Consider the following 12,561-nt stretch of genomic DNA (forward strand, 5'->3'; position numbering starts at 1 on the left):
TTTATTTCGGGAAAATTCATGAAAATTCAAGAGGGTAGAAAAGAGGTTAGAAAACGTGTTAGATCTAACATGCTAACATAAAATATATTTTTTGGTCGTTTACACTCATTACGAAGAAGTCTTGACAAAACATTTACGAAGAAGTCTTGACAAAACATTTACGAAGAAGTCTTGACAAAACATTTACGAAGAAGTCTTGACAAAACATTTACGAAGAAGTCTTGACATTTTCCCGACTGTTGTCAAAATGTCATGTTGTCACCATTTTCAAAAAGATGTTAGTTGACCGAGGGACCGAGGGACCGAGGGACCCTCAGTAAACATCTCATTTTAACTCACTTTTTTCTATCTTAAGGAAATTCATGAAAATTCAAGAGGTGAAAAAAGAGGTGAGAAAAGAGGTGAGATCTAACCTCTTCACCTAAAATATATTTTTGGTTCATTTACACTCGTTACGATGAAGAAGTCTTGACATTTTCCCGACTGTTGTCAAAATGTCATGTTGTCACCATTTTCAAAAAGATGTTAGTTGACCGAGGGACCGAGGGACCGAGGGACCCTCAGTAAACATCTCATTTTAACTCACTTTTTTCTATCTTAAGGAAATTCATGAAAATTCAAGAGGTGAAAAAAGAGGTGAGAAAAGAGGTGAGATCTAACCTCTTCACCTAAAATATATTTTTGGTTCATTTACATCTAATGAAAAAGTTTAGAAGAATTTTCTTATTCTTTCTGGCATATTTTTGTCTTTCCAGTACTCCCGCTCTAATGGTCCCAGATGTGTTGGCTTCGACTCTCTCAAGTTCTTAGATGGTATAACATCTTCAACGCCTCCTTCATATCTTACTTTATAAGTGTCATCGTTTATGTTATAGCCAAGTATTTCAATAACCACTCCTCGCTTTGCTTCGTCAATGGTTTCAGCAAGTTTGCCATTACTACTTTCAACTAATTTATGACAAGGGTAAAATGCTATGGAGTCGTCAGCAGCTTTTATAAGATATCCATTACCTTGTGTAGAGTCTACGATATAATAGTTTCTACTTAACCTTAAACGTTTCTTTGTCAACGGTTTGTCGTCAAGAACTACACGAACTTTTGTACCAGGAATGAGGGTAAATTGTGTTGAATTTATGATATTTTGTGTTTGGCTTCGTTTCTTTTGTATATACTTTTCTTCTTGTTGTTGTGTCATTGAATTTGGTGTATGTCCTGTTGTAGAATGTGTTGAGGAATTATATACTTCGAGAAAATGTTTCATTGTTTCTTCGGTAAAGTCTCGCTCTTGGTTTAAATCTCTGAGAGTCCTTATGAAGCGGTTTATGATGCCGAGTATGTTATGGTTATGGTCTTCAGTAGTGTAGTGAGTTATGTTATGCTTAATGAGAAATTCTGTGATTTCATTACTGAGGTATGCACTGTCTTGGTCTGATGTTAAAGTACTTGGGCTATGTTCTGCTACAAACTTTTGTAAAACTCTTAACACTTCACGAGTTCCTTTGTTCCTCATTGGATATGCATATGCTTTACGAGTGTTAACATTTATGAAGATGAGGAATGGTTTATGTCCTCCTTTTCTGCTTTGAATGAGAGTGTCAAATTGGTATGCGTCAGGAGTGTTGGAGTAAATTGGTAAAAAGTAGTCGTAAGGGTTTATTTTTGTTTGATGTACAACATTTTTGTCAAAGAACCTTTTCACTTCAGCTCTGTTAGTAAATCCCCAACTCTTTGCAGCTTCATTGAACTTCTTAAATGACCTCCATGGATGTTGTTCGAATACTTCTTTCAAGCTCATTTATGTAAAGTTAAAGATTTTATTCTAGGCTCAAGCGCGTTCATTGAACGCGGTACCATGCGAATATAGTCACAAATGGTGGCATATAATCTTCACCCGAGCCTGTTGGATTTGTTGTGAAAGTGTGTGAATGATTTCCTCCTGGTTCAGTTTGTCGAAAAGTCTTTTTTGCTGAATGGTTATAATCTGGAGATAAAACGTCATTGCCAGCTTCATACTCTGAGTTGTATAATGGATGGTCTCTTAATGAGTGACTATGGTCACCAGAAAAGTTTGTCGTTCCTGTATGAGTGTGCGGTGGAAGGTTTGCTTCAGTAATTTTCTTCGAACCTCCTGTTTGCTTTGAAGAGTTCGCACAGTATAAGAATTTATCTACAATCTGCTCCCACGTACCGAAACCCAGAACTGTTGCTGGATTTATTGAGTTCATTGACGTATAAATAGAACCTATAGGATATAATGTTTGAAGTATTTCTGTCTTTAATGTTTGAAGCTCTGTTTTGTCAGCCTTCTTGTCATATAAATCTTGAGCAGTGAATTTAATATTATGTTCATCCTTCATGACATAAACATCTTTACATCTAATGTTTCTCATCGTCGTTATGTCGTCATCCGATGTTAAACCTTGTGGAAAGTTAGGAGGTTTACAATATAATGCATCCCCACCAGTTTCTTCAACCGTTCCTTCAATACTTTCTATAGCAACAGTTGTAAAACTTGTATGTGTATGGTTCTTGTCAGCTTTACTGTCTAACATTGCTGGTAGTTCATGGGTTTCAAAGTTTCTGGCATGACCTTCAATGTTCATACATTTACTATTTAAGGAGTTTAGTGTATCTTTTACGCTTGTACTTGGATTTTCTAATGGTGCACTTGAACCAAGGGTATAGTTCAATATTATGTCGTCTGCTCTAACAGTAGTGAAGGATTTATGTGTATGGTTCTTGTCGGCTTTACTGTCTAATGTAGCTTGAAGTTCATTTATATCGGAGATGTTGTGTTTATGAGATTTCAAAACTTTGTTCATTGCTTCGAGTTCAACTTTGTCAGCTTTACTTTTAATAGCATCTTCAAACGTTATTTTTGACTTAACTCTCAAAGTAAATCTTGGTTCAACTAATACACCTTTAACAGAGAAAGTAGAGGCATAAATTTCACCGGTATAACCAAATGTTTCTGGTGCTTTACCCGTGTCATACTGTACAGTACAGCTTATGTCATAACCTTTAGCACGAATGTATTTATATCTTCTTTCATTGGGGTCTTCCGTCTTCACTTCTTCAGTTCGTGTTAAATATCCATGGTAGTCCGTTATAATCTGTTCGTCTGAAGTTATATAATGAACGTGGTTCTTGTCCGCTTTTTCGGCTAATTTCTCTTCTATCTCATTTATTTCAAGTTCATGCCTACCACCACCTCCTTCAGAAGTATTTTTCTTCAGCTCTTGAAGAACGTCCACTTCGCCATCTTTGGTGTCAATAATGAGACTTTGAGTTAAAACCTTTCCTGTCTTAATGGATGTTTGTAAAACTTCTTCTTCACCGTGTTCGGGGTCATGGTCGTCATCATATCTTGTGAAATCAGAGATGTTGTCATACATTAAGCATATCTGTCTTAAAAGTTCTGCTATTTGAAACTGGAACGAAAGATATACAGAACTTTCATCATCTCCTAAAGTCAAGTCTGCTTTCTTAAGTATTTCTTGAATGTATGCAATGAGAACAGAGTACCTTGGAAAATATTCGAACAATATTTCATTAGCTGTTGGTTTTGGTGGTTCCTCTGGAGTTTCTGTTTTTTCAGTTCCTTCTGTAGGTTCTGTTGGAGTTTCTGCATCTCTTGACTTCAATGCTCTTGCTCTCAAAGACCTAAATGTTAGAGCACCGGGTTTTACAAAGGACTTTATAAATGCTTTAATAGTTCCTGGTAAGTTATTGTTAGCATTAAGTAAGTTCCTTATGCTTCCATCATGTACGTCCATAGCACTATGTAAAAAATCTATACTTTTCTTGTAGTCAGCAATAGACTGACTGTGATTTTTTAAAGATTTGTCAATACCTTTAAGCCAATCTTCATGCATGTCTGATACTGAGCCAAGAATATCATTTGCTTCCTTTAGTGTATTTTGTGCTTTTCGTAAAGTATCCAATCCCGTACGTGCATTGTTTGCTATACGTCTTACAGTATCTATTTGACTCCTTGTTTCTTGCATCCAACCAGATAAAGTTTTAATAGTATCCGAACCATTTGAAATGAAGTTCAAAGCATTTTTAACGTCATCTAAAGCTTCTTCACCAAGTACTGCCCATATCTTTCCGATTTGGTATTGAAGAACTCCATATGAAGCAGCTGTTAAACCAGTATTTATAAGGTCCCATATCCATGATTTAGCAGTTTTTCCATCCTTTCCATCCTTTCCATCCAAACCGTTTTCGCCTTGAGGTCCTTGTATTCCTTGTATTCCTTGTGGTCCTTGTGGTCCGGTGTCACCCTTCTCTCCTTTCAGTTCATCTTTATGTTCGTTATAATATTCTAATGTCATAAGGTGTACATCATTACTGCTACCAGCAACGCCAAGAATTTGTTTCTCATTCATGACTAAATTCTTTAGGCATTTAATGTTGTCGTCAAATCGAAAGCTCTTTAACAATTCAATGAGAACATTCAGTACTTTCACTAATGAGGCATCTACTGTAGAATTTATATATTGCACCGTTCCATCATTTATGATAGGAACTTTACTTATTGTAATGAATGGGTCATAAGTGTTAAAAGTATCGAAATCAATGACTTTTTTAGTTTTTCCATCGTCAATGACTAAATCATTGCCTTCAATGGTTAAAGTTGAGTTTTCGTTTACTAGTTCATGTGCTCTTCTTGCTTCATTTGTTTCATACGCATATGCAGCAATAGTCATATTTTAATGAGAATAAAATGTTGTTCTATTTGCAAAGTACAGACCCAAACGAATACGGGACAGTAAAGCTACAAACAAACTTAGGTCTTCAGAATGAAGCACTTGCTTTCAGAGTTGTTGACTTCAATACTATTGCTTCATTCGTTATAACAGATGAAACAGATTTCATAGAGATTGAAATAGATGACAAAAGAAGTTTTATAACATTTCCTAACAGAGCAGAGTATAGAATAGATAAAATTGCTGGAGTCATAGATACTCTCATAAATGAAGAAACTATTGACAACATAGATGTCGAACTCTCTTCTGAGGGAACATTGAAGTTCAGTAGCAAGAAAGAGTTCAAGATAACACGAATGAGTCATAGAGTACAACTTCTTTTGGGAGCATACCATATGACATTTCCTTTGAAAAGTGTTGACAAAACGATTGAGATGAAATCTGTTCCATACGTATGTTATGGTAATTGTTTTGTACATTGAGTCTAAAATAGCTAATGTCACAGGCATTTCAGGAGTTAATAGTAAAGGTTCAGTAGAATATAAATCCTTCTGTTATGCAGTCAATTCAATGTTCATTCCAAACGTTCCTGTCATAGCAACTCATTTAGGTAAATGGGTTCGCATTAGTCCTCATAATTTGAAAGACATGCAATTCAGACTAGTTGACTTTCAGGGCGAGCCTGTAGAACTGAAGGCACCAGTGCGAATGACTGTTGAAGTTGACTTTTTAGAAAATATTAAATGCAACAGCTTACAAGAGAACTCAGAGCTAAAAATATAAAGTATGAATGTTATGTATTAGGTCATGAACTTTGGTTGTTGCTGTTTGATGAAACAAATGAGTTAGTTATGTCAGTCAAGAGAACAGAAAAATATTGTGTTAGTGAAAACTGCACCAAGTCAATAAGATTAGGTTTGCATTATGAAGATGAGTTCGATACTGTTAAAGAAGTTTTGGATAGATATTACAAATTGCTTTAATTTACTAAAACATATTTCAAGCAAAGTTTATATTCTGTTGAAAGTTTTGTATACTCGTTCGAATATTTATACTTAAACTCAACTCCTGTAGTTCCTGGTGTTTCAATGATGCGGATGTTACCTATTTTCATGAATGGTGGCGTTTGACCACAGCATTCGATTTCAGGGTCGAGATAGTCAATGACACATTGCTTTCCTGTTATTCGTGAGATAACATTTTCAAGGTCCTCCTTTGTTAGAATTATTTGGTTCTTACTTATAAGATTTGTCAAAAGCTTCTTATCGTCTTTGAGTAAAATTGTTTGGTATAACTGAAGAAGGTAATGGTCTACGTTATCTGAAGGATTTGTTTGAACATTTGTGTAAGGGTTGTCGTTGGCTTCTCTTGAAAGAATTTGGTCCAGTGGTGGATACTCTAACTTAACATCTGATGTAGCGTTAGCGTTTGAAGCTGTGTTTAAATTCACGGATTTCAGCTCTGGTTCTGGTTCTTTCAAACACTCTGAACTATAGTTCTTTATGACAATATTGTTTGTCGTTCGTGAGTCAACATTTGATGTTGGTTCAATTGGAACATTAACGGCACCAGCTAAGATGGATTTGCTTCTCATTTCATATAGAATAAAAACCTTTTATATGTATGAAATGAACAATACTCGACAAGGGTTTGAATGTAAAGCTAACGAATGAAAATATTGTTGAATTCACCGAGACAGGTGTTGTGTATAAAGATGTAGAACTACTGAACAAAAGAGCAAAGGGAAGAAGCAGGAATATGAACAAAGGGTGGAAACCTATAAAAATTTATGTCAATTGATGGCTCAGGAGGTTCAAACATAAGTATGCAGAAAGTTATAGAGTTTATGCTCTCAAAGGTGAAAAGCCTTCATTTAAGAACAGCTATTCTAACGCATATCCTCAAAAGCTAACGGATGGGGAAGTGGATGATATGAATGACAGCAAAATATTAACAGAAATGGCGACAGAGATGCATGGAATTTGTTTACCATCAGTCAATTGAAGGTTAAACTTAAAACAATGTTGGTCGTTCCCATGGAATATTTTTGACTTTAATGGTATTAGTCATGATATGAATCTCAAGGTATGAACGAGGAGAGATGAAGACTTATATGCTTCCAAATTTCTTCAAAGGTAATGTTATACCTGACTGTTTCCAATGAGTTCAATATCATAACGTGAGAAACCTTGAAAGATAACGAAGTCAGTTATGAGACGTTTTATGTTTAAAGCAAGGAAACGCCATGTTTGCATAAGTATTGCTACAGTTAAATGGTAATGTCTGACTTTAGTTATGATGTTAGCTAATGGTGAGTCAGGCTTTGACACTAAACCTTTTCCGGCGAAGTCGTCACAAACGAGCAGAGTGTTTGAAGGATATTTTTTGAAGGGGTATTTTGAAAGTTTTGACAGAATGTAGTTTGTAAGTCGTTTCATATCGTAAACTCCTGAGTACTGACGTAAGTGGTGTTTGTCAATAATTCTTTCCATCTCCTCAGAAGTCTTTTGCATTCCTGACTGTATGAACTCTACGATGGCATAATATTTCCTCTTACGTCGAATGTAACGTTGAAGAAATTCAATGAGTTCACTGTCTGGAACTTTAACGACAGATGCTTGAACTTTACTCATGAATGTTTTCGCTGTTGAGTCCATAGAGTCTGAAGTTGCTGATATAATGATTTGGTCATAGTAAGAGTCGTTTCCTAAACGCTCTGTTATGAGTATATGACGAATGAGGTTAAATGTCTTACCTGAACCCATCTTTCCACAATAGAAATACACACCATTTGAACAGAACTCATAGTCCTTACTGAAAGGAAGAATGAGAGAAGAGTTAAGTTTGTCTGTAGTTTCATTCATGTCTTCATCTACGTCATGTATTAAATGCTTCATTTTATCTCCATTAAAAATGCAAGTCAGAAATATTCAGAATATAGCACCGAGTCTAACTGACAAGAGTATAAAGATATACTATGAACACGTTATGATGAAACCAACCAAAATTCAAGAAAGTCAGTATACTTATGAATATCCAAGACACTGGGTAGAGTATGTAGGAGGTGAGAAAGCTATTGAAATCAGACAGGTTCGAAGTATTCCAGCAGGAAGAACAATATTATTGAAGAACTTTAATGTTTTGAGATATAATGATGAAACAAAGAAGCAAGATAGTTTTCCTGTTGCTGTGTATGTGAACTTAGATACAGGAGATGACATGAAAGTTTTTAACACAAAGCTTCAAACGGTAGTGAGAGAACAACTTACTGCAGAAGGACACCCATTACCTTCAGAAGTTACCATAGCATATAATTTTGAAACAAATGCAATAGATTTTAAAGTCGTCTCTGCAAAGAAGTCAGGTTTTACATTTAATGAAGCAGATGTATATTCAAATGAAAACTTCAAAGCTATTGCATGGTTAGATAATGACGATTGCTTTAAGAAAATATTTAAATACAGTGACTCAACGATGTCAATAGATGACCTTCGTGGAATGTTACCATCGACGTTTACAGTAGAAGGTTCAGCAGGATTGCTTACAAGATTGTCAATTGGTGGTATTTGGTCTCGTGAGAACATTGTTATAAAATCCAGTATAAGTGAATTTGCCGAAGAATCTATATTATGTCTTTCAAACTACATGTATTCGCCGCCGAAGCATTATAGTATAACAAACTTTGTCAGTAAGTTTAACATAAGACTTGTCGAACCTTCTTCAATGAAAGATGTTGTGCTACCTAAAGACGGAAAGGATGGACTCATTATTGAGATGATTTTAATAGCATATTAAATGAGCTTGTTCTTAAAGGTCGTTCATGATGAAATAACTGTTGTAGAAGATGTTAGCAATTGTTCAGACATTTTGAAGCGTATAGATGATATAAGAAAGAAGTTAAATAGACCGCAAAGCGGTGAGGGCGAAGCACGTGAGAATGTTTATGTTTCATTGACTTTCTCCAGTAACGAGAACTTTTATGAGATAATATTGAAGAGAGATGATTTTAATATGGGGTAAATGGTAGCTTGGGCAGCTTTAGGCGCAATGGGAACAAAAGCATTAGCATTTGGAGCAAAAGCACTTGGAGCTTATGACGCAGTAAATAAAATGAGTGGAGGAAGGGTTTCGAAGACATTAGATGCAAATAAAGGAAAGATTGGAGGCTGGGTTGCAAAGAAGTTAAAATTAAATAAAATAGGGCTCATAAATAAAGCATCCAATTTGGTTGCGACTGAGTCAGAAAATGCTTTAGGAAAGGACGATGAGTTTGCAAAACACGCAAAAGACTTTAATGACCAGATGAAAGGTGAAACAATGCATTTAAATAGAGTCGATGGAACTAAAGAAAATGTTTCTTCTCCACCAGTAGTTCTTCCGTATGGTCCCTATGGAATGTATGGAATGTATGGAAACCCTTACGAAAGACCATTTGACCCATTGACTGGTGGAAGTAACTGGTATCATTACGGACGAAGAAGAAAGACAGTCAAGTTGGAGACAGACGTGAAGAAAGCAACTAAAAAGAAACCAAGGAAGAGAGTTATAAAGCAATGAATTCAACAGGGTAGAAATGAGGTTAGAAATGAGGTTAGATCTAACATTCTACCCTAAATATATTTTTGGGCTATGTTTTCATACGTGTGAGGGTGGTGATATCATTTATTTTTTATTTTATTTTTATATAAATGACGAAAACTATTGAGATAACAAACTACAACGGTCATGAGTTCAAGAATTTGTTCTTCGTTCCTCGTGAAAATACATTCTATCAGATACGAGGGAGAAAGGGTAAAGTTAGTTTGAGCGTTTATGAAGGAATGAAGAATGGAAAGTTTATACAAGCATACGATACAAACGGTAAACGTGTTTCATTAGCTTTGTCAAAACTTACTAACATTTATTTTGACAGTGACTTTGACTCTGACGATTGGAGTGACAGCAGCGATACTGAAGAATATGAACTATTGTGTGAAGCACAGCAATGGGAAGAGTTGCAATACTTTTGTAAATGAGAACGTTAGTGTGAACGTTTGTGAGAACGTTTATTTTTTCATTAGTGAGGTGAAGTGGTTGGCGGCTTTGTAAATATTTAAGATTAAATTGGTGTTGTCGTTTGTGTTGTAAAATATACGTTAACGGTTTCATAAAGTGTCAAAACAGCTAAGTGGTGTATGGAGGCGCGCAGTGCCACAGTACACGACTTAGGTATACTAACTAAAGTGACGTTGGACATACACATACCATTGCAAATATTACAAACTTACAACTAACTTTAAACAGGAAAAGTGACGTTGGACATACACATACCATTGCAAATATTACAAACTTACAACTAACTTTAAACAGGAAAAGTGACGTTGGACATACACATACCATTGCAAATATTACAAACTTACAACTAACTTTAAACAGGAAAAGTGACGTTGGACATACACATACCATTGCAAATATTACAAACTTACAACTAACTTTAAACAGGAAAAGTGACGTTGGACATACACATACCATTGCAAATATTACAAACTTACAACTAACTTTAAACAGGAAAAGTGACGTTGGACATACACATACCATTGCAAAATATACAAACTTACAACTAACTTTAAACAGGAAAAGTGACGTTGGACATACAATACCATTGCAAATATTACAAACTTACAACTAACTTTAAACAGGAAAAGTGACGTTGGACATACACAATAATCTTCTGAAATAACAGACTTAAACGTTAGCCTTGAAAATAAAGCAGATAAAACATATGTCATGAAAATATACCAAAGTTTTGATAGGAACAAAAAATATTGAAACTATGTTGGTGGACTTTTCTGTCATGAAGAAAATAAATATTTTAGATGGCAGTTGGTACAGTCCTTAGAAAATGGTACACGGTATAAACTCATTCCGAAAAATAACAATGAAATGTATGTAAGCTATAAAAAGAATGATGGTACACAAGTTAAGTTCCATTAGACAACAACTGCTACTTAAACTTATATGGAGACGAACAAAAGAAATATTTAGAGTTTATGAAGGCAGATATGACATTGCCTGACCAGCTCCAGCACCACATTATTATGACTATGGAGATGACGACAGAACACCACATGTAGATGAACAAAAGCTAACATTATATTTAGATTATTATAGAATATAAAGATATAATGCAATAGAAAAAACGAGAATAGTATATTATTATACAGATGACGAAATAAATATTATATGTCAAGATTTTACCTACCCTGAAAACATAAGATTATATATAAAAAATATTCTGACACAAACAGAAGAAACCTGAAATAGTTGCACTATATTTTAAGTTCAAAAGAGACAATCCTATAAATATTCATATATTTGATTTAATGAACCCAGTAGGTTCTATTTATACATTATGGATGCAAGAGGTCCTCAAGTAATGTTTGGTGTTGGTGCATGGGAACAAATAGTCGCAGGTTTTTGTATTGTGCAAACTTCTCAAAGGAAACAGGTGGAAGTAAAACGATTTCAGGTGAAAATTTACCTGCACACAGTCACTACATAGATTTAAGTACATCTCAAGCAGGTTGGCATAAGCATAGATATTGGGATTGGTCAGGAATGACAAAAGGTAAAGGATATGATGTTAAAGACGACGTTAAGTTTGCTATAAATTGTTACTGGAGTGACACTCAGGGAGAAGGAAACCATACACATTTGCGTTTCAGGATATACACAAACAACGGGACAAAGTAAAGAATACATGCCCCTTACATGACAGTTTACGCATGTATAGAATTGCTTAGTCGTCATTTTCAACTTCTTTAGCATATTCGTCAGGAGTTGTCTTATATTTTGTTAGAACTGTCTTTGAAAGTATACCACCTGAACTTTGACAAGTTTGAAACGAGGTCTGACAATAGTAGTTTTATCTTCTGCTTGCAGTGTGTACATTTTGCCATGTTTTGCCTAAAACTTCATAATATTCTCTTGTATGCTTTCTTCTATTTTTACACGAACACGAATGTGAGTACCTGTCGGGTTTCATTGTTTGTCATAGTCAATAGTATTTTCTATGGGTCGCGTTTAGGTATTTCTATTTTTACTTTGTCACCTTTCTGAAGTTTGAAGCCCGGCATTCTTTTTGTTTGTCTCTTTTGACTAAATTATTAAATATATAGTCTTTCTCTAAGTCAGGGTTGTTTTTCATTTCTTCGGGGGAGTGGTTTCCCAAACCTTTTTGTTTACGGTATTGTAAATATTTAAAAACTTGTCCTCATCTTTGCCATGGGAAGTGTCTATACTTGTCGTAATATGACATTTCATTTGCTTCACCACCTTGTGGTTGGTTTAAGTCTCTTAACATTTTTAATACAACCGTCAATGACACCAAGAGCAGAATGGTTTTGGTCGACAATGAAATATTGGTTTACATTTTTTGAACGCAGATAGTTTTTTACATCATCTGATTTGAAAGAACTTTCACAGTCCAACACCTCTACTTATTGTTCCAACTGCGGGGACAAAATCGGATGCAAACTCCTGCTAATGCGCCAAATAAACCCATTTCATATAGGGTAAAAAATGACGAATCCAACAAGGACCCCTATGTTTCTAAAAGCTGACAAAGAAAGCACTCATGATAAAAATCTTTAGTTTCAACACCAAATGCTTTGCCGTTTATTGGCATTATCTGGAAAACATTCCGGAGTTAGAACAGATGGACCTCCGATACTGCGTTAATATTTTGTTTTGCGTCAAACACAAACTACTGTGAAGCCATACCATCTATGCGTCCAAAAATATTTTAGATGTGAAAACTGCTTTTGACAAATATTCAGCTCTGACAAATACCATCCAACAAAACTGACAT

The 12,561-nt window shown here is 35.1% G+C and overlaps 2 protein-coding genes and 6 pseudogenes across 8 annotated transcripts, besides 2 other annotated features; 3 read left to right on the forward strand and 5 right to left on the reverse strand.

The window, feature by feature from the left end:
* Window positions 1–9,933: part of a mobile genetic element that runs on past the window's edge.
* Window positions 710–1,510, reverse strand: TVAGG3_1091330 (integrase core domain containing protein family; the record flags this gene model as incomplete). Its single annotated transcript, XM_051257026.1, has 1 exon — window positions 710–1,510. One exon carries the CDS (start codon window positions 1,508–1,510, stop codon window positions 710–712), a length of 801 nt encoding a protein of 266 aa, XP_051075783.1.
* TVAGG3_1091340 lies at window positions 2,243–3,395 on the reverse strand (annotated as a pseudogene). The gene has a single exon. A coding segment is annotated over exon 1 (1,153 nt).
* Window positions 3,664–4,712, reverse strand: TVAGG3_1091350 (annotated as a pseudogene). Its single transcript has one exon. A coding segment is annotated over exon 1 (1,049 nt).
* Window positions 4,730–5,495, forward strand: TVAGG3_1091360 (annotated as a pseudogene). Its single transcript has one exon. A coding segment is annotated over exon 1 (766 nt).
* On the reverse strand, window positions 5,952–6,306 carry TVAGG3_1091370 (annotated as a pseudogene). The gene has a single exon. A coding segment is annotated over exon 1 (355 nt).
* On the reverse strand, window positions 6,955–7,576 carry TVAGG3_1091380 (annotated as a pseudogene). The gene has a single exon. A coding segment is annotated over exon 1 (622 nt).
* Window positions 7,626–8,026, forward strand: TVAGG3_1091390 (annotated as a pseudogene). Its single transcript has one exon. A coding segment is annotated over exon 1 (401 nt).
* Window positions 8,733–9,269, forward strand: TVAGG3_1091400 (protein of unknown function, DUF4107 family; the record flags this gene model as incomplete). The annotated part of the gene is made up of 1 exon (XM_051257027.1): window positions 8,733–9,269. One exon carries the CDS (start codon window positions 8,733–8,735, stop codon window positions 9,267–9,269), a length of 537 nt encoding a protein of 178 aa, XP_051075784.1.
* A 1,123-nt stretch (window positions 9,934–11,056) lies between the features above and the next one.
* Window positions 11,057–11,101: a mobile genetic element.
* Window positions 11,102–12,561: the final 1,460 nt, after the last annotated feature.

The sequence above is a fragment of the Trichomonas vaginalis genome, assembly GCF_026262505.1.
Source record: "Trichomonas vaginalis G3 chromosome Unknown ctg_186, whole genome shotgun sequence".
Classification (NCBI taxonomy): domain Eukaryota; phylum Parabasalia; order Trichomonadida; family Trichomonadidae; genus Trichomonas; species Trichomonas vaginalis.